Below are 21,239 nucleotides of genomic sequence, written 5' to 3'. Positions count from 1 at the left end.
ACCGAGAAAGTGGGTTACGGGGCGGATTGCGGTATAGCGGCACAAGTATTCATTTCTTTGCCCCGGGGAAGGCAGAAAGTCTGGGGTTCTTATTTCCTTCATTGTTTATTGATCCATTATAAAAATGGTCTTTAGAGAGTCTATATAGACTTCTTATAGACTTTATTGCCTTCCTATTGGTGTTTTCGTCTGTTCATAGTCTGCAGACTGGCTATAGCAAAGGTCTACTAAAAGTGCATGGCCATAAATCTATAGATTGTCTATAGGATTTGTATTGCCTATAGACTGTTCTTTAGGGTTTGTCTATAGAAAGTATATAGAAATTTTTGTAAGGGATCTCTACTGAGCCAGACAAAAGCACAGTGGTTCTCATGATCTGAATATTGATGGCAGATTTATCAGCCAATGCCAGGCGCTCTATTGAAGCCGAGGGCTGCGCGTCTGCAACGTTGGACAAGTCGCTGCCAAGAGACAGTCAGGTAATCGATAATTACCCAACGCTGATCGGAGCACGCCTCCTGGCCGGTAAAATAAGTGGTTCTGTTCCAACGCTTTTAAATTCCTGATAATGTCGCCCTTCGTAACCTGTATTACAGCACTGCTGCAACAAGATTCTTCATTTGCATGTCAGGTGGTAACAGCTTTGACAAACTGCTGTTCTGCGGATTTCTTCCAGTCCTCTTACCCACAACTCTGTTGTCTTTGTGAGAGAAAAATGGATCGATTGATTGCTGGACTGCTGGATTGCTGGACTGGATTGCTGGAGCAAAATGGACTGATTGATTGACGAAAATTTCAATTAAAGAGAGCCATAAATGAATCATTGGACTACATCGGCTACAATCTGCACCGGCATTATCAATTCCTCAATGGCTCAGTATTCTTATTATGCTGTTCGTGAAATTCGCCGGTACCATTTGGAAATAAAAAATCGGAACCGAGAACACTGATTAAGAGAAACACATATCTCATGCGCCCGCATTCCAAAGGCGCGCAGGAGCTATGCGTTTCAAAAGAACACAGTGAGAGTGTTTCTGACTGGCACAACTTTTATTACATCGTGACAAAAAAATCTCTACTCTTTCGCACTCGTGAACATAAACACACAACAAGCAATATAATATATTCATATAATTTGCGTACAAACGGGCACATCTACTGCGGTGCACACACCCAAAAATAGCGCAAGCAACTTGTACTTAAGTTTCATTAAGTGAACCGCAGGCGCCTCGCACTGCAATGTCACGTGAGTACTTTAACAGTAAGTTGAGGCGCCTCAACAAATATTGAACACGACTGCAGACAGCCAACCATCAAGTGAGTGGAAAGCCAGTTTGAGAACAGCACGGCTGACAGCCCCTTTCCCGCGAAAATGAATTTGCATCAAATTACAGCCAGGCTCCAATCCGCCTTTTTCACAGGGCCTCCTCCCCTCCAGCTCACCCGGTTGAAAACCGCCAGCTCCTATCGCGCATGCGCAGGTCGTGTTAGTGAAAGGCGCATGCGACAGATGGCGGCAGCTGTCAAGCACGCACTTGACACTTCGCAGGGGCAGCTGACTCCTCGTGTAACTAGATGGCGCCTGTCTCTCCCACGAGCGCTTGTTTTCAACCAGTAGCAGACGAATTTTCGCCACTCCCTAGAGGGCACCACAACTTGTGAAAAATGCAGTCTGCTACACGCGCACCGCCCAGCAATGTAACGCGGTTAGACACCATGCCTGTTTTGTACCGAACTACCGGCTGAGAGGGGCGTGTATTAGAGCGCGCTGTAGTTGGCGCGTCTGACATCTTCCACTGAGGAAAGAGGCTTCGCACGCGGTCATGGCTGTCGAAGCTTTACGTGGAAGACATGGTCTTATTTTTTTCAGAAGTAAATGAATGAATGAATGTATGAATGACAGATGGAATGAGTAAGTATCGAAGGAAAACGAATGAGCCTTGTGCGGGCTTGTTCAACGTTGAAAAAGTTTCTTTGGTTACCGGGAAGGCACTTAGTGGGAATAAAAAAGGCAACTGTGCCAGAGACACAGCAGCATAGTGGGCTCTAGACAGGAGTACGCCTATTTGGGAGTAAAAAGGGAGTAATCTGTCCTGTAACGCTCTCCATTTTAGGAGCAGGGTATGCTGCCCAAGTTCCGAAGCAGATTTCGATCACTAAATATACGGAATGCTCATTCTTGGCGACGTAGCCGTATTCCCACTGCAGACCATAATAACTTGATGCAGTTAGCAATGGGAAGAAGTTTTGAAGCGCGGCACTTGAGTTCTTGAGGCTAGCAAATGGAGGAGGCTGAAATTTCGGTTGAAATCTTCGTAACTGCCCGATCTTGGCATGCTTTGAAGGGGGACTTTGTTTCCGTTGCCAACCGTAAGTATTCCGTGTATCTAGGGACGGAAATCTACCCCAGGGCTAGGGTAGCATACCCTGCCCCTAAAAGGGTGCGCGCTAGAGGACAACTTACTCCCTTTCTACTCCTTTCGTGTTTAGAGCGTATATACGGCTGTCTCCACGCCTAACGGGCGTTGAACGACGCCCGTGAATATGGGTATACACTTAAAACATCCGCCGTGAACATCGCCGCCAAGTTAATAACACTCTAAACAGAAAAGAGTAAAAAGGGGCTAAGCTGTCCTATAGCACACTCGCTATTAAAAAAGGGAGTGTGATAGAAGGCAGCTTAATCCCTTTTTACTCTCATACAGGCGTATTCGTTTTTGGAGTGTGTAGGCTCTCCGCGGGGGGCATAAGTAACAAACGGGGGGCATAAGTAAGGCCTCCTCCCTTTATTAAAGCTGATCTATTGGGTCACCATGACGTCATTAAGCAGCCAGAGCGAGGAGTTGCACAAAACACCGCCCATTCGAGTTAGCTAGTTGAGAGCGCAGGGTTGCCATGGGCAATGGTGACAGGGAAGGGCCTTTGTAAGCAGGACGACTGCCGCGCTTGAGGCACGCGCCGTGGGAAAACGGAGGACAGGTTTTGAGTTGTGGGAAAGTGCGAAAGGCGCCGTGTCATGGACATCGGCTGCTAAAATCAAACACAGATCGTTTCTGGAAAACGGAATACAGGACTCGCGTAAGGCACTGTGCCAGAGAATAGGCACAAAGTTCGGCAGCGGACTGACAGGGCGCGTCTGTTGAAACTGCGGTATAGGCTCTGTTCGCGTATATAGTAAGATACAACTTAAAAAAACAGCAGTCGCTAACACTGGGCGGTGGTCCGCGGCGTCTTGTATTACTCCGCTGGCCAATCGCAACTGTAAAAGAAATCAGCTTTTTAATGTTTGACTATACAAAATAATTCATGCATCAAAATTCTAGAGCCCATAATTTTTTCCCTGTGATAAGCTTCTTGTTTACGCAACCAGAAACGTTTAAGCAGCGGACTATTTTTTCGTCGTGGAGGAATTCTGTGCGCGGAGGCTGAATGTGGGCGGAGCTTCACTGCAGACTTAAGTTGTATCCGACTATAGTAGAACACCACTGCCACATAATACAGGGTGGTCACTCCCTCTATGGTTACTCATAAGCGCCGATTCTGTTTCGAAGACAAGGAAACAGCGCACATCGCATTTTTTTTTTGTTTCACGTCGCCATTAAGCGTGCCGGAATTCTTCTAGTCCTATTTCTCCAGCAACGAAGACTAGATGCGTGTGTACAAAGTTGTGCGCTTTTCACAGCTTAAGGGCGCCTTTCCGTCTCGTGCATGAGACGCCTCAACACGCAAGCGCACAACACTTTGTTTAATTCGGAAACACTGGAAGGGCTAAAAAAAATACGTGAGGATAAGCGACAAAAGATGAAAAGTTTCACCGACGGCGGCCTCACGCTTATACCTGCTCTTTCTAAGCGAGAATTTAACGTGTCCTTAAGCGTCAACAGGGTGCTGTGAATACAGAGCCTCAGCATAGTGCTACCGCCAGTCGCCAGCAGCGCATGCGCAAGCGACCCCGACAGGGCGACCCCGACAGGACATCTGCGCATGCTCACTGGCGGCTGGCGGTAGCGCTAAGCGGCATGTGTATACAGTATAGCCATGAACCTCATACGTAGGTGTAAGAGTATTCAACGTCATAAGGTCAGTAGGCTGGTCGAGTGCTTTGGCTCCTATGTTGTAAGATGTACGGAAAGATAAATGCGTATCCCCGAAAGCATGTGTGGGGAGGATAACATAATGTGGATAGGATATCTGTAAATTAGCACTTCAAAGTGCGCGGACCGGAATACCGAAAATCTACGCATCTGAAATGCAGCCGCACGTATGGCAACATTTAAATGAATGATAATAGTCTGCATAAGATTCCTACAAGTCAAAGCGGTACAAGGTCCTCCAATATGAAAGAGAACAAAGTCTGAGCATTCATTTAATTATTACTCATTAATTATGCATGAAAAGCATACTTTTTCTTGTTTTACAACTAGTTTTCCTCGTAGCGTATAATATTCAAAAGTAATTTTCAGTCTTAGTAATGATAGCCAAAAGATTCGTTTGTTTGTGTAAACAAGTCGTTGCCTTTCATATTAGAGGGACCTCTTTACATTACAAGTTGGGAGGTATTAAGAAAAACAACAACAATAAAGTGCATATATATGTGAGAAAATGAAATGAAGAAAAGATGTATTCTTGATGATCGTAACATAGAAGAACTAATTTTCATGCACAAATAGCCTGAATACAACTGTCTCGAACACGGAACCAAAAAACACACGCTTGCGACACTTCCATTAAATTATAAGTAAGTTTCGCGGAGCTCATGCAAGTTTACATAAAAACTTTTGTAACAGGAAATGATACAAGAAACAAAGAACCAAGTACTTTTTCTTCGACAACTAGCGCTTCAAAACAAATGCCAACACGTACGCGTGAGCTATCTACAGAATACACAAACCTATAAAACAAAATGCTATAACAGCAGCGAAAGACGCTTGCTGCACCGCTGACAGCATTTCTCATGCCTGGAAGCTGTGCCAAGCAGATAAAAGTGAAGTCTGTTTATGGAAACAGAGTTATAGCGCTTACTAGAACTGATGTTGCAGTAGGGGTGCTCTTTGCATCACAAACACAGCAACACTGGGTGCAGTCTCATAGACTTGTTATGATCAATTGCACTGTGAACAGAAGCAAACGTTCTTATTTTTAAAACAGAAATAGGACATTAATGTGAAACCGATAAAAGAAAATTTCAGTCATGAAACAAATGTTTCACAGTTCCACTTTAAGCATGTTGTTTATACGTGGAATATTTTGAGTTCACAGCTATACACGCAAGAGAAATATGTGACTCATTTTGTGTAACCTAATGCCTGTTACGTTAGGCTTAACCACATCCACATTACAGCGAGACAGCATACGGTCAGAATGTTTTTTTTTTCTTAGCACAGTAAAGTTCGGATGGTCCGTAGAGTTTGTTGATTGCTCATTGAGCACAGAAAAGTGAATAGCATTCACGGCACACAAGCACACACCCCAAATTTGGTTTGGGAAAGAGGTTAGTGGGGCCTGGACAGATGCTGACTACCAAAACTCAAGGGCACTGCCTTCGACCTCAACCATTATCGTCCTGTTGCGCCAGGATCATGATAGTGGCGCATCCTATCCTGCACAACGCAGTCTTGACATGGAACCCCTTGTGACTGCAACACACACTTGAAGCTCAACAGCAGACAATGCTCTTTGGGTGATTTCGCCCCCTCTTAACAACACTTTAACCTACTTATACAGGGCTTCTATCTTTTTCATAGTAATGTGTGAAATTAGTAAAGAACATCGCCAGCTCCCCAGTTACGTGATGTCTTAATCGACACGAACTGCAACAGTGAATAGCAAGGATGGATCATGATGGTGACAAGAAAGTTTCAAACTCCACTGACACCGAACAAGACTTGCAGGTCCCTTGGCATTGGGGCCGGGGGGGCTCTTGCACCTCTGGGCAAGCATGAACCCCCGCATTACACGCGTTATTTCCAACTGCTGCTCCCGCCATCAGCCCCACACTACCAGCATGGACCCTGATGTGGATTCGACAGTGCGAAAAAACTAGAGAACAAATTCAAATTGCAAAAAAACATCGGCTCCGGTAACCGGTAAGCCGAGCAACCGTTGATAGAGGCTACTTGTACCTCTCACAATACCGACAGCTATATGATCATACCCGTCGCGAAAACCCCCCCGGGGGATCATCGAATCAAAATCCTTCATTATGTTTGGGCCAAAGTACGGAAATCTGGCGATCACCTGTGGCAGCAGAGTCAACTGTGCGGGACTGTTTTAATGTTGTAGGACGTGCCGCCGATAGATGCTTGCAGCGGACGTGTATGTCTGCTAGCTTATGGAACTCTGGCCACAGGAGATTCACGAATTTTGCAATCTAACTTCGCAACTGGTATGACAGAAACACACTGGACAGTACACCACCAATCGTCCAGACGAAAGAACCCCTTCATTTTCTACCGTCTGCTCTCCGCGTCTGCCGTGCTGCCCCCGTCAGAATCACGGTGGCGGTGAATCCGCTGGTGGTTAGGCCTCTCCGTGGTCGTGGTCGTCGCTTCCAAGTCTTCGCCTGCGGACGCTTCCTCTTGCGTTCTGTGCTGGCGGTGGTGGTGGCTGTGGTAGCGGTTGTGCTCGCGTTCGCCCTGCTCCGAAGCAGACGGCTCTCCCTGGTCGCTCGCAGACGACTGCGGTTGTCTAGCAGACGACGCGGCAGCCGACGCGTACGTGTCGTAACGCACCCGGTCCCGGCGTTCGAGGGCTACCCGGTGGCAGCACTTGTGGAAGAGTACGCCGTGGTCGCCGACTACGCACTGCTCAAAGGTGCGCATCATCCGGTGTCCGTAGTCCGGGATCCGGTTGCGGCCGTAGAAGCCCATCTTCCGGTTGTGAGCCCGGTTCCGGTTCCTCATCCGCAACCGCGCAGCGTAGAACTTGGCGAAGCAGTGGTAGCCCTTGTCGCCGGCGATCTGGCCCAGCATGCAACACGTGATGTCCCGCTGGTTCTCCCAGCCTGCGAGAAGCAACGAGAACGAAAAAGCAAGCGTTAAAGGTCACTGGTTCCTCTTCTCATCTATCTATACACCTTTTCTTTCTACTCTCTAAACAAAAAGGACTAAAAAGGGAGTAAGCTGTCCTCTAGCGCAGTGGGCAGAGGACAAGTTACCCCCTTTTTACTCCTTTATAGACGTATTCGTGTTTAGAGTGTACTAACATGGCAGTGAGAGTGTCAACGTGGGTGCCAGTCAACAGGCTCGAGCACTTTTCCTTCGTAAGGGCAAAACACTTTTCTACAACACCCGAGCGTCACGATTCGCGGGCTGCGGAAGCACCTGCCAGAGTTGAGGCAACCAGGAAGGCAGGAAAACAGAATGCAACCTCATAAGTGCAACCGCCCGTGCTCATATTTAGCCCGTTTCTAACCAGGTGTTACAACTGGGTGTCACTTGTCACTCCTGGGCAGCCTAAGGATATTGAATCGTTGGGGGGATTAAGGTGGATCAGTGAGTCCCAGTAGTATAATCACACATGATAATCCAATAGAAAGTACTAGAACACTCTAGAAAGTGACAACTCATGCATGCAGTAACTGTCTCACTTCTCGGCGGACAACTCAACCACGCCGTGAGGGAGGGGAGGTGGGAGTGAAAGAAGAAAGAGAGAAAGAGGTGTCGTAGTGGATGGCTCCGGAATAATTTCGACCGCCTGGGGATCTTCAACGTGCACTGACATCGCACAGGAGACAGGCGCCTTTAGCGTTCCGCCTCCAACGAAACGTGGCCGCCGTAGCCGGGTTCGAACCCAGGTACTCCGGCTCGGTAGACGCGCGCCCTAACCGCTTAGTCACCGCGGCGGGTAATCCACCTTGCTTTTGGTGGTTTTAATTTGCTTCCAGAGGGTGGTGATCTGCGGTTGGTCCTTTGAGGTCACCTGACACCTCTGATGTCATCGCCGTCTCGACGCATAAAAAAATTCGTGATATCGTACGTCGGCAGGGTTTTAACTCGATATATCGTTAAAGGCCCCATTCTCACGAAAATTCGATGTCATCAATGTGAGCGAAAAAATCACGGGCATGGCCCTGGCAGGTGGTCTCCAGGGAGCAACATAGGTCGCGTGACTTTGCGGCGTCATCACAACCTGCCCACCGGAGAGTGAGCAAACTGCCCACCGTGGCAGGTGACAGTTTTAATGATTGGTCGCTCGGGAAGTGCAACCTGGGCAGCACAAGGCCCACCGCTGGGAGCACCTGCCATCGCAGGGCAGTGGCGCATCGCGTCACCACTGCTCAAGGAGTGGTACGAGGACTCCTAGCTTGGGATCTATGAACGGTTTGGTTTATGTGGTTTAACGTCCCAAAGTGACTCAGGCTATGAGAGACGCCGTAGTGGAGGGCTCCGGAAATTTCGACCACCAGGGGTTCTTTAACGTGCACCGACATCGCACAGTACACGGGCCTCTAGAATTTCTCCTCCAAAGAAATTCAACCGCCGCGGCCGGGATCGAACCCGCGGCTTTCGGGTCAGCAGCCGAGCACCATAACCACTGAGCCACCGCGGCGGCTCTATGAACGTAAAGTAGAGAATGAACTCCTGTGTATGCGGGAGCCGACTCATTACGCTATCGCTTCATACCCTTAAGGCGGAGCTTAGGTGCCCCCTCCAATTTTTGGCGTGGCAGCTCAAATGCTATAGCACTAATACTGCGGTGGCTCAGTGGTTACGGCGCTCGGCTGCTGGCCCTAAAGACGCGGGTTCACTCCCGGCCGCGGCGGCTGAATTTCGATGGAGGCGACATTCTAGAGGCCCATGTACCGTGCGATGTCAGTGCACGTTAAAGAACCCCAGGTGGTCGAAATTTCCGGAGCCCTCCACTACGGCGTGCCTCATAGCCTGAGTCGCTTTGGGACGTTAAACCCCAATAAATCAGAAATACTTCAGTAGTGTTTTCACCACTCCTCGCCGCTGAGTTACAGTGAATAACTCGCGGGCATAGAGCCAGAATTCCGCGCAGTCATCGGACTGGCTTGTTTCGGTCCGCGGAAGGATGTAGAACACGCGAGTTTTGCGAGACGCGGCCGTCGCTCCAAGGGGGCCTCGCTCCGCTTTGCGCGTAAACATGTTTTCGTGTACCCCTTCCGCGCAGCACAGATGCGAGATTTTTCTCCCGCGGGGGCAAGGGCACGTGGCGGCCGATAAGTGCTCCACTAGGAAGATCCTCTTCCGTACGTCGCCGAAGCTTCCCGTTTCATTTTTCCCCCCCACGCCAAAACATTGCGAGCTTGGAGTATGTATACAAACTACGTGTTTGAAAATAAAGCACGGCACTCGGCAAAAACTATACTGCGGAAGGCAAACTAGCACAAAGATTTAAGGTTAAGGCGCTATAGTCAACCGAGCCGGAGCACCCGGGTTCGAACCCGACCGCAGCGGCCGCGTTTCGGTGGAAGCGAAAGGCAAAAAATTGGCTGAAGGCTTAGCTTGGTTAAGCCTGGCTGATTGCGAAAGCAGTAACACCTGGCTGCGCTTGGTTCTGCCGCTAGTTTCGTTTCTCGAATTCACGCGTAGCAGCCTCGAACTCGCCAACTCTTATCTCTTGTTCTTCACGTCGCTGAGCCACGATGTCGCCGTCTCGAATCACCACAATGCTCTGCATTTTCTTCTTGGCTGTATACTGCAATCTTCGTTTTTATTAGTCTTCTTTTTTCTTTAAGTAATTAAATTAATAGATTAATTAAACTAAATAATTGCATTAATTAATTAATTAATCCTCGGGCCGCCTCACGCGGCGGGCCGAGGAGGCCGTCACGTGGTAGCCGCCGCGCCGAGCGAAGGAACGACTACGGCCGAAGAGACGAGTTGGGGCCCCTGCTCTACTCTGGTCGTGACGTCACGCTGTCACGTGGTAGTGCGCCGCAGCTGCGCCGGAGCGAAGGAACGACCTCTACCGACGGCAGGAAAGTGCTAACAATATTGCTTTCACAATAAAAGGCGCCCGTGTGTTGCGCGATGTCAGTGCACATTAAAGGTCCCTAGATGGCTGAAATTATTCCGGAGCCCTCCAGTAGGACACCTCTTTCTTCTTTCACTTCCTCCTTTATCCCTTTTCTCAACGCCACGATTCGGTTGTTCACCGAGGTACGTGAGTTAGTCACTGCGTCATTTCCTTTCCTCAACTCATTTCATTTTTACTTATACGCTCACTAACACTGACCAAGAATTTTGTCACCTTACATAGTACGTACGAGCGTACGGCATGCTCCTCCGAACTTACCCAAGCTTGCCCGAGTTACTCCCGAGCTTACCTCGGACTGCTCCGGGTGCCGTAGTGGAGGGCTCCGGAAGAAGGGTGGAGGGTTCGACCACCCGGGGATCTTTAACATGCACTGACATCGCACCAGTCGAAGAAGAGAACGGTAACGGTGCGCTAAACGCCACCTGTCGCTTCGGCATAAAAATATCCCTGCTTTATTCCTCTCCTCATAACGAATTATTATCATTATTATTATTCTTGATCCACTGCGGTGCCTCTTTCCTTCTTTGCAGTCTCCTTTCTTTCGTTCCCTTATGGTGCGACTCAGATGTGCACCGAGACCGCCCCTTTCGTTTCGCCAGAACGAATCTTTTCGGAACCAGTACATAGTTTGGTTTGGTTTATGGGGTTTAACGTCCCGATGGGACTCAGGCTATGAGAGACGCCGTAGTGAAGGGCTCCGGAAATTTCAATCACCTGGGGTTCTTTAACGTGCACTGACATCGCACAGTACACGGGCCTCTAGAATTTCGCCTCCATCAGTGGTTACGGTGCTCGGCTGCTGACCCAAAAGACACGGGTTCGATCCCGGCTGCGGCGGTTTAATTTCGATGGAGGCGAAATTCTAGAGGCCCATGTACTGTGCGATGTCAGTGCACGTTAAAGATCCCCAGGTGGTCGAAATTTCCGGAGCCCTTCACTACGGCGTCCCTCATAGCCTGAGTCGCTTTGGGACGTTAAACCCTAATAAATCAAATCAAATAAATCAAATCAAAGGTCAAGTGAATGTGAAATCTCCAGGCACGGTGACCTTGTCTTTATCAATCATAGTGAAAAATGGCCTGGCTTAGCTTATGGTTAAGCCTAGGATGCGAAGCATACCGCCGGCGGAGGCTGCGCGTCCGCAAGCGAGCGCACGAGTTGAGCCCCAGCTTTCACAGCTGTTGTGACGTCAGCGCCCCTAGCGGAAGGAGTGGGAGTTAGGCCACCGGTGGAGGCTGCGCGTCCGCAAGCGAGCGCACGAGCTGAGCCCCAGCTTTCACAGCTGTTGTGACGTCAGCGCCCCTAGCGGAAGGAGCGGGAGTTAGGCCGCCGGTGGAGGCCGCACGTCCGCAAGCGAGCGCACAAGACTACTTGCAAAGTAAGGGACTTCGGTGCTCTGCTGAAAAATCAGAAATCCTTGTGATGACGGCACAAGCCCGGAAAAAGAAGGAAAATCCGAACATCACTGTTAAGGTAGGTGGACAGGCAATCCCACGGGTGGACTGCATGCGCATACTGGGGCTATACGTGCAGTCGACAAGATGTAACTCCCAAGCATTGGAAAGAATCCAACGTAGCGCGCAGCACACCAGTAGGCTTATTCGACGAGTCGCCAACAAGCAGGCAGGCGTAAAGGAGGCCAATCTGCTTAGGCTACTACAAGCCTTTGTAATAAGCAGGATTGTATTGGCTGTGCCGTATCTAAAACTCACCGTCTCCGACCGTAAGGGCTTAGAATTAATCATACGAAAAAGTATCAAGGTAGCTATGGGACTTCAGCAATGGGCTCCGACAAAAAAACTGCAGGCCTTAGGAGTATCAAATACCGTAGACGAGCTTATAGAAGCTGCGCTCACTGCGCAGTTTAATCGATTAACGACCACGAAGACGGGTAGGTATATCCTAAGGCAGCTGGGATACTCTCCCACGCAGACAAAAGAACTTGAGGTGGGAATTCCTGCTGAAGTGAGGCAGAAAATAATAATCCCCCCTATGCCACGGAATATGCATCCCGATTTTCATAAGGCACGCAGGAAAGACAGGGCAGAAATGTTGCATCGCAAATATGCAGGGCGCCAGGACGTCGTGTATACTGATGCGACGGAGTACCACGGACGAACAGCGAAGGTAGCGGTGGTCGCAAAGGAGGGCGCCCGTTTAGTAAGCAGCTGCACAATCAGAAGAGCTACGGTCACTACGGCAGAAGAGGCAGCCATCGCGCTCGCGCTCACACAAAAAGACATAAAGGTGGTCATCAGCGACTCTAAGGAAGCGATACGCAATTTTGATTTAGGCAGAATATCAGCAGCGGCAGCACGCATACTGTCGAACGGAAAAATTGAGAGTCCAATCCTCTTGCTTTGGACGCCTGCGCACCAAACCCTTCAAGGCAATGAGGGAGCCCACGAGCTCGCCCGAGGACTGACCTTCCGGCCGATCTCACCGACTCCGTCCGAGGATGGACACATTTCAAAAAACGAGCGGTTATACTCTTTCCGCGATATCACACAGTTCTACATGCTTAGTCGAAGAGAATACTCCGCACCGCACAAGAAGCTGAGCAAGAAGGAGGAAGTAGCATGGCGGCAGTTGCAGGTGGGCACTTTTCCGAATCCAGCCACGCTGAGTAGGTTCATGGCCGGCTTCAATGACGGGAAATGTAGGGCCTGTGGAGAACAAGCCACCTTAGCCCACATGATGTGGCCATGCGCCCAATCCACACCTTTAGTGAATTGCAAGGAGTGATGGGAGGTTTTGCTACGCAGCCAGGACCTCCAAGAACAAAGAGACCATCAGATATGCCTTCGAAGCCGCCCGGTCCCAGGGGATCTCGACCGTCTGACAAGGACGGGATGGCGAGGCCGCCGTCCTGATTATCTGATATAATAAAGTTTTTCTAAGCCTAAGCACGAGTTGAGCCTCAGCTTTCACAGCTGTTGTGACGTCATATCACGTGGTGCGCCGATGTAGGTCAAGTGGTAGCTACGCGGCCGCGCGCGTCGCAGCAAGGAAGAGCTCGGTTGTGCGGCTAGTATGCTTCGCATAAAAGCTTCAAAAAGCTGCAGGCGTCGCCCCTTGTATACGCAGGTCGAATCTCGCCGAACGTGCTAGCATAGAGGTGCCACCTTCGACGACATTGAGTAGGACCCGACGCCGTAAGACGCCCAGAAATGCTTCGATCCCGGCCGCGGTGGCCAAATTTCGATGAAGGCGAAATTCTAGAGTCCCGTGTGCTGTGCGATGTCAGTGCACGTTAAAGAACCCCTGACCTTTAGATAAAGCAAACCAAAAAAGGCGCATCACTGGCCCCGTTGGAACAACGGACACCTCAGTCGTGCTTTAAGCTATGTGGCGGTAGTGACAGATACGCGCTGCATGCGTTGGCATTGACAACGTTGCGGCAGAAACGCGGCATCGGCGTTCATTGTGTTCATTGGCGTTGGCGTTGACAACGTTTTAGACTCCGATTATTTTAAGGAAAGTAAGGGCTCATAACTGGCTCCCTTAGTCAGTGGACGCCTGAATCGCGCTTTGAGGTACGTGGGGTGGTGGGAGAGGGATGTGGGCTGTATGCGTTAGCGCTCTGACCACGTTTTGGCAGACACGCGGCCTTGCAACAACAGGCCGCAGCGTTCATTGGGTGAGCGAAATCTCGCGATCAACCATTAACTGCCACCTGCCAGGGTGGCAGGGTGGGCGCGCTGCCTGTCCAGTGTCCGGAACGCAGTCGTCGTTACAGACGCCAAGCCACGACGATTCACTCATTGTACCCCATCGCCAAGGGACTCGCTGTTCGCCGCCAGAGGGCAGCAAGGTAGTACATGCCGATGCGCCTCTGGTGGGCGAACACGACGACAAAGATCGCGGTCACGCCACCCGTTTGCTCGTGGCCTTCTCGGCAGAGAACGCGGATCCAAACAGCTTCCGTCCTGGACCAGATTTGGAGGACCCTGCCACGAAGCGCAGACCCGCGACAAGAGATAGGCAAGGGCGCCTCCATCCGGCAATGTGCCCTGCAGCGCCTCGTCCGACGACCGTTGCTCAGCTTCCATCGTTGATTTCGCCCAGCACGTCCAAATCCATGCTGGCGGAGAATCCTATGCCACGTTCTGCGAGCCATCTCCGTTTTCTCTGCCTGGAGGTTGGGGGGCGGCAGGGATACAGAGATAGAGGACCTTCGGTGCAGCCTGCGTTCCTCGGAAGCTCCTGGACTGTTGGAAACCACAGGAATGTGCCCATCTCCGCTGGAGCTATCCTTCGACGAAGGAACCGCTGCTGGAAAAGAGGGCGAACCTGTCGCGGTGCCGGTTGGGCCATTGAACTCTACCATGGTGGAAGGCGGCATTCCCCCTCGACCAGATGGATTCGCCGAGGATATCGATATAGCGGAGCCGTCCGGAGGTCCACGCAAGTAGATCAGCTTGACCGAAATCTCACCGCCGAAGGATAAGGCACAGTTTCCACCGCCCCCTCGGAGTCTACTGGGAAATGCAGAGAGAAGAACTGCGACGGACTGGCTCCAAGTTCATGTGGTGACTGCGGCCTTCGTATACCCTGAACGCTACTGTCTGGTGCGTGTGCACTCTGCATGTATTCCTTTTTTCGTTTGTTGATCTCATGCTTGTGCCATTTTGTACCTTGTGTTCTTCCGCCTTCGGGAACTTGGAAATAAACTCAACTTTGAAGCGACAGCGTATACGGCTCATTCGGTCGAAAAGCCGTCGGTTCGGTGCAGTAGTATAGTAGTAGTCGTTGTCGAGACCGCGCGTCGGCAAAAGTCGTATCAAGTCAACCGTTTGCCGCAGAATGTTCCGGATGGTGTCGTACGAGTCAGCGTTTCGTGCAACATAAACTTACTAAGGTTAGAGCCTAGCTTGCGGCAGGAATTCGAACCGGCAACGTATAATCGGGGGCTGCGCTGGCCCACCGATATGCGAGACAATTACTGCGTCATTTCCTAAAAAAAAGCAATTTTCATTTCCCTAATTACGGAACCTCTTTCTCTCTTTCACCCCCTCCTGTATCGCTACCCTTACGGTGCGGTTCGGGTGCCCACCGAGATGTGCGACAATTACTGCGACATTTCCTTTCTAAAAAATGCGTCGCGTTCGAAGCTGTTTCCAACGGGCAAGGCGTCGCGCCAAACGGGCGATGGCGTTCCCTGGACTCCCTGGCAGCGCTGCAACACGCTGTAGCGTTCCACTCTTAAAAACTAAGCTTATGCTTCCTCCAACTTCTGTTTCATAATTTCAAGATTTCTCCTGGCGGGTACAGACTGCCTATGGATATGACGCAGGCTTCTCGAAACAACGCCGACGCTGCCTTTTCTGCTAAATGGCAGCCCTAAAGCTACCGCTTTGAAAGTTGAGGCACGCTTGGAATGTTAAAGAACGCCGCTACACAAATATCCTCCAGCAGGGATTTTTTTACATGCGTTTAGTAGAAGCTAAGCCACCTGAAGTCAAAATCTGAATTTCAGAGCCTTCGCGCCTCTTTACCTTCTGTCCCTTCTCGTTAATTTTTGCATGCTCAAAGGTCGGCCATGGTAGTTGAGTTACCTCTGAGCGAAACTAACCAATATCCATTTCTTACCCGGCCGTTTCTTAAGACTGCCTGCGTATGGGAATGGGACACGGAGGAGGGTTCGAGTTTGAAAGAGTCGCCCGACAGGGCTCGCAAACTTTCGAGCGCAAATGCGGGTTCTCTACTGCGTGGTACAATGTATTATTTGGCTCGGATGTTCATGAGAACACTGTCTAGCGATTAGGCGAGTTTATTCACTGCGCTCAAAAGGCATTGCAGGGAACCTTTAAAAAAACTGGCTGAGGCTTAACTTGGTTAAGCCTGGAGAATGCGAAGCATCATCGTGTCGCGTAATTTGGAGGCGCACAACCACAGCGACGGCGCGAGGTGGGCCCCCGTTTCTCCACTGTCGTGACGTCATCGTGTCACGTGATTTGGAGGCGCACAACCACAGCGACGGCGCGAGGTGGGCCCCCGTTTCTCCACTGTCGTGACGTCATCGTGTCACGTGGTGTGACGTCATGTATCACGTGATTTGGAGGCGCGCAACCACAGCGACGGCGCGAGGTGGGCCCCCGTTTCTCCACTGCCGTGACGTCATCGTGTCACGTGGTGTGGCATCATCGTGTCACGTGATTTGGAGGCGTACAACCACAGCGACGGCGCCAGGTGGGCGCCCGTTTCTCCACTGTCGTGACGTCATCGTGTCACGTGGTGCGACGTCATGTATCACGTGATTTGGAGGCGCACAACCACAGCGACGGCGCGAGGTGGGCACCCGTTTATCTACTGTCGTGACGTCATCGTGTCACGTGGTGTGACGTCATGTATCACGTGATTTGGAGGCGCATAACCACGGTGAAGGGCTGAAGTGGTAGCTAAAGTAGTATGCTTCGCATAAAACTGAGATCACTGCGGCGACCCGAGCAATGCGAAAGCAAAAAGTCCAGATACTATATCGACGGCAGTGGCTGTTCTGACGCCCATTGCTATTTTGACGTCTAAGTGTATTTCTCCAGTTTTTCGCGTTTAATTAATTAACCAATTATGCCTAATCAACAAAAATTTTTCCCACGGCAGCATTTTACCACACACTATCTGTCACAGTCATACTTTCACACATTTGCCTTCAGAGAACGACGTAATGGTGCGGACAAAATTGCGGACACTTTTGCTGACGCCACAGAGCAATATAATGCTCACGCATTAATAACCAGATGCCCTACTGCACTCGAACACGCCGATTACGTGACGGTCAATGGTTTTTGCTTGCGCCTACCGCACACAAGGTGGTGGTAGAACATTCATTGGACAAGTTTATCCAGTCCCCCCACCCCCTCCCCGCCTCAGCGCCTGCGTCAAGCGACGGACGCAAGGACAAGTCGTCACGGTTGTGGGGATACACATGAATCCCCTGCCCCATTGTAACGGCCGCGCGTAACTATCACGCGATGCTATGCGCGCGCCGTTCGGAAGGTTTGCGAGGGAGGGCACTCACGCCGCCCCCGCTTCCTTTCTCGCCCCGCCGCGACGTCGCTGCAGGGACTTTCCCTCTTTCCCCTTTCACAACGGAGAGACCTCCTCTCCACAGCCAGGGAAGGAGACGCGTTTCTCCCGAGGCTCGCTTGTCTTCTGGCGGGAGCCGTGCACACGCACGGATCGGAGATCTGCCACGGAGACCGCTGCCCTTATCGCCCGGCCACCGTGTGTGACTTGACCGCCGCGGGCCGTGAGCGAGGAACCACGCGAGGTGAGCGGAACCTACTTCCCCCACATTTTTTGCGTGCGTTCTGCCCTTTGTGTTTTCCACCCCCGTACGCGAGCGGAACATCCTCGCTCGTTACGGCGGTTGTATTGTTGCTGCTGCACTGTATTGCTCGGGAGCAATAAACGCTCCTCCGAGTAGCATACTCGTGTTTGTCCCCTCTGGCCCGAACCCGCCGTGGTTGCGACCTACCGCACCGCGGGTTGGGGGTCACAGCTCTGACTGCTAGGGCTGGCACGCTGGTGCTAGAGAGCGACAACTGCTTCTAGCCCTTTGAGCGTTACTACAAGAATAGACCCCCATATTCTTGGCGCCCAACGTGGGGCCAGAGGTGTGAAAAACCGAGTGTCTGTGTGAGCGACTGCCGACACACAGACTAGCCATGGCGGCGAGCGGGATTGACATCCAGTCCCTGCTGTGGTTGTCCAATACGGCTTCTCAGCAGCAACATCCTGGTCACGGCACTCACTTGGCTGAGACGCCTAGGCGAGCCGTCCGGACGCCTAGCGCGATGGGCGCTACTCCTCCAGCGTTACGACTTTACCGTGCGCTACAGGAGGGGCAAGAACAACGTGGTGGCGGACGCACTTTCGCGCGCGCCCGTTGACGGCTTGGGAAGTAACAACACTGCCCACTCCGCCGCGCCCGACAGCCAGAGCAGCGCGACTGCCGCGCAGCTCACACAACGCCCCAGAGGAAGGGACACCCCGCCTTCCCAGGGCGAAAGCGTGAACCACTTGGAAGGCGTCAGTTCAGTGGTGAGCGTTTTCAGCAGAAGGGAGCTGTTGGAGGCACAGCGGGAGGATCCATTTTGTCGAAAAGTGTTCGACGGGCTCAGGGAGCCGGGCGGCGCGGCCGCGGCGCACATGGAGGCAACTGGTATTGTTGTCCGTGCGGGGCGCTCGAACACAGCTGGTAATGCTGTGAGCGCGATGGATTCCTATCTGCTCGACTCCGATGGCATCCTGCTGAGATATATCCCCTCCAAGAAGGATACACACGAGTCCTTCAAGGTGGTGATTCCACGCACGTTCAGAGGAGCACTTTTACGCTACTTTCATGACACGTGCATCGCTGGGCATGCGAGTGGCCCTAAGACTTACCTCAAGTTGTGCCGCCTCGCTACCTGGCCTGGCATGAAGCGGGATGCGATACGCTACGCCCGCTCGTGCGACGTGTGCCAAAGGGAACGAGTGGCTTGTGGAGAACACCCTCCCCCGCCAGCAGGCAGCCGCACCGAGACGCAAGGCTCGACAACAGAGCCCGGCGCCTCGTTACAACTTGCGCCCACGGCAGAAACAACTCTGACCAACGCGCAGGGAGTAATTTCTCCTGCTTAATATGGACGGAACACCCCTTCCATATTTCGCACCACGGCTTCCGGAGCAAGCACACGCTTTCTCGTCGGAAAAGACCGAGCGGGGTTAGACTAGCTCAAAAAAAAAAAAAAATGTGTAAATTGGTAATGTAACTAGAAAGAAAAGATAGCCTTGCAGCCGCAGGCCAGCCTTCACAGCGTGCCCGGAGGAGAGCCAGCGGACGCCGCAACGACCGTTGCGGCTTCGAGCACCAAGAGCCAGGCCGTTTGGAAGGCGGCCGCATTCCGGAGTTAAGAGCCCGCTGTCACCACCGAGTTGCACAGAAGAAGAACAGCTTCCGGTCGGCCGCGGGACGAGCGAGCGGGAATTCGGGGAAACCGGGGCCTGTGTCTACCATGGCGAAACCTGCAGCAGAGAAGCCGCCTTGGAGTTCCCCGCGTCCCCGCGGCAGCGGGCTTCGCCCGCAAGAGAAGCTTGGTGCCCCGCTGGGCCCGCCTCGCAAGTCCTCTGCGGCAGAGGGAAAATGGGTCGGCGCGCCTTTGTCACCACCCCCAACGAGAGGAAAAGAGGGCGAGCCAAGAGCAAGCGGTTCATCCAGCTGAGCGGGGGCCTGCCGTACGCTACGACACGGTGCGTAATTGCCCTGAGCCTGCCTGCCGCCCGCGCGTCCCGGCAAAGCTGCCCTGGCCGACTCACGGGACCTGCGGTCATCGACCCCCTTAAACCCTGGGCTCCACAGTCGTCCATAGCGGTCGTCTACACTACCTTCCTGCCCTGGCGTCCACGGCCTTCGACGACGGCACTGCTGGCTGTGAGCTGAATCTTTTCTTAATTGGTTTTAAAGTTAAACGGCGTTTCGCCGGCCCCACTCGGTATACCCTTTTTGTGAACGCGGTCTCTTCTTGGCCGTAGGGCAGTTTTAAGGAGGGGGGGATGTGGGGATACACATGAATCCCCTGCCCCATTGTAACGGCCGCGCGTAACTATCACGCGATGCTATGCGCGCGCCGTTCGGAAGGTTTGCGAGGGAGGGCACTCACGCCGCCCCCGCTTCCTTTCTCGCCCCGCCGCGACGCCGCTGCAGGGACTTTCCCTCTTTCCCCTTTCACAACGGAGAGACCTCCTCTCCACAGCCCGGGAAGAAGGCGCGATTCTCCCGAGGCTCGCTCGTCTTCTGGCGGGAGCCGTGCACACGCACGGATCAGAGATCTGCCACGGAGACCGCTGCCCTTATCGCCCGGCCACCGTGTGTGACTTGACCGCCGCGGGCCGTGAGCGAGGAACCACGCGAGGTGAGCGGAACCTACTTCCCCCACATTTTTGCGTGCGTTCTGCCCTTTGTGTTTTCCACCCCCGTACGCGAGCGGAACATCCTCGCTCGTTACGGCGGTTGTATTGTTGCTGCTGCACTGTATTGCTCGGGAGCAATAAACGCTCCTCCGAGTAGCATACTCGTGTTTGTCCCCTCTGGCCCGAACCCGCCGTGGTTGCGACCTACCGCACCGCGGGTTGGGGGTCACAGCTCTGACTGCTAGGGCTGGCACGCTGGTGCTAGAGAGCGACAACTGCTTCTAGCCCTTTGAGCGTTACTACAAGAATAGACCCCCATACGGTTCACTTCGTCACTTCCGGTCGAGGGCTGTTTTGTGTCTCCTGCTTCCGTTTGTGTCGTCTGCTTGCGGATCCTACCACCCCACGAGTGACAGGCGTATACATCAAGTGCAAGGTTCGTTATCGGTCCTTGGCTGGGTCAGTTGCCTTCAAACCTCGCCGACGACCCTCGTCTCGGAAGACGGTTGAAAGATGGATGCCAAGACGAGTGACAGGCGGCTGAGGTTTCAAAACGCCGACGAAGGATGTCAGCGAAGCGCGATTACCAGTGCTAAGTCCCACAAACCGGAAAAAAACAGTGAGGGGTGAGGGGGGGGGGGGGCGAAGTACCTCTGTTTTCAAACACGTCAGGGCGGTGCGTGAGAAAAAAAGAAAATGCTAATGAAGGCCGCCCGCATAGACAGTTCAAGCGTGAACCGCAGAAATGATTGTACGGGTGTGAAGAAACAAACTGCGAGCAAGAACGTTCAACGATCAGTCTTCGTAAACAAAGCCGTCAAGAGTTTGTCGCAACAATAAGTCTTCCGAACGGGGAGCGAAAAATTGTAGGTAAGAAACGAAATGTTGACTACAAGAGCGATGACAACGACCTCAAGACGACAGGGAGAGAACAAAGGCGGGATCTCACGGGATATGTCAACGAAAGTCACGTGTCTGCTGAGAAAGCTCGCGAACGCAGATGGCAGGGCGAGGAAATAGCTACGGATTAAATGCAACTGGCGACAGGTTTGCATGCATGCGCGAAGTGAAAAACAAATTCGGCAGCGACGCATAAAGCCCCACCTCGATGGACACTTCCCAGGCGTACACGCGAAGCGCCTGCGCGCCCAGCACGCGCCGCGACGGGCGTCGAAAAGTGGCATTCACCTCCATGCTCCTGGTGCTGGCTCGCTCCCCCTCCCGAACCGACTGAAAGAATGTCAAGCCGTGAACAAAACATGGTTGGGGGGCGCTGAAAGGACGAATTAAACCGCGAAGAAAAGTTCGGGGGACACGAAGCTATGAAGAATGAGTCC

At 52.2% G+C, this 21,239-nt stretch overlaps 1 protein-coding gene across 1 annotated transcript in view; it reads right to left on the bottom strand.

The window, feature by feature from the left end:
* Positions 1 to 1,031: 1,031 nt before the first annotated feature.
* The window catches only part of LOC149348998 (uncharacterized), a 53,508-nt gene continuing 33,300 nt past the window's right edge, over positions 1,032 to 21,239 (bottom strand). The window contains exon 3 of the mRNA XM_089541100.1: positions 1,032 to 7,003. Within this exon, the coding sequence (XP_089397226.1) occupies positions 6,450 to 7,003 (554 nt within the window). The 3' untranslated portion in view covers positions 1,032 to 6,449. The remainder of the gene's footprint in view (positions 7,004 to 21,239) is intronic.

This window comes from Amblyomma mixtum, chromosome 4, assembly GCF_055824585.1.
Source record: "Amblyomma mixtum isolate Tamu chromosome 4, ASM5582458v1, whole genome shotgun sequence".
NCBI classification, from domain to species: domain Eukaryota; kingdom Metazoa; phylum Arthropoda; class Arachnida; order Ixodida; family Ixodidae; genus Amblyomma; species Amblyomma mixtum.
Note: the sequence above shows the minus strand (reverse complement) of the source record. Positions and strands in the feature narration are given on the sequence as shown.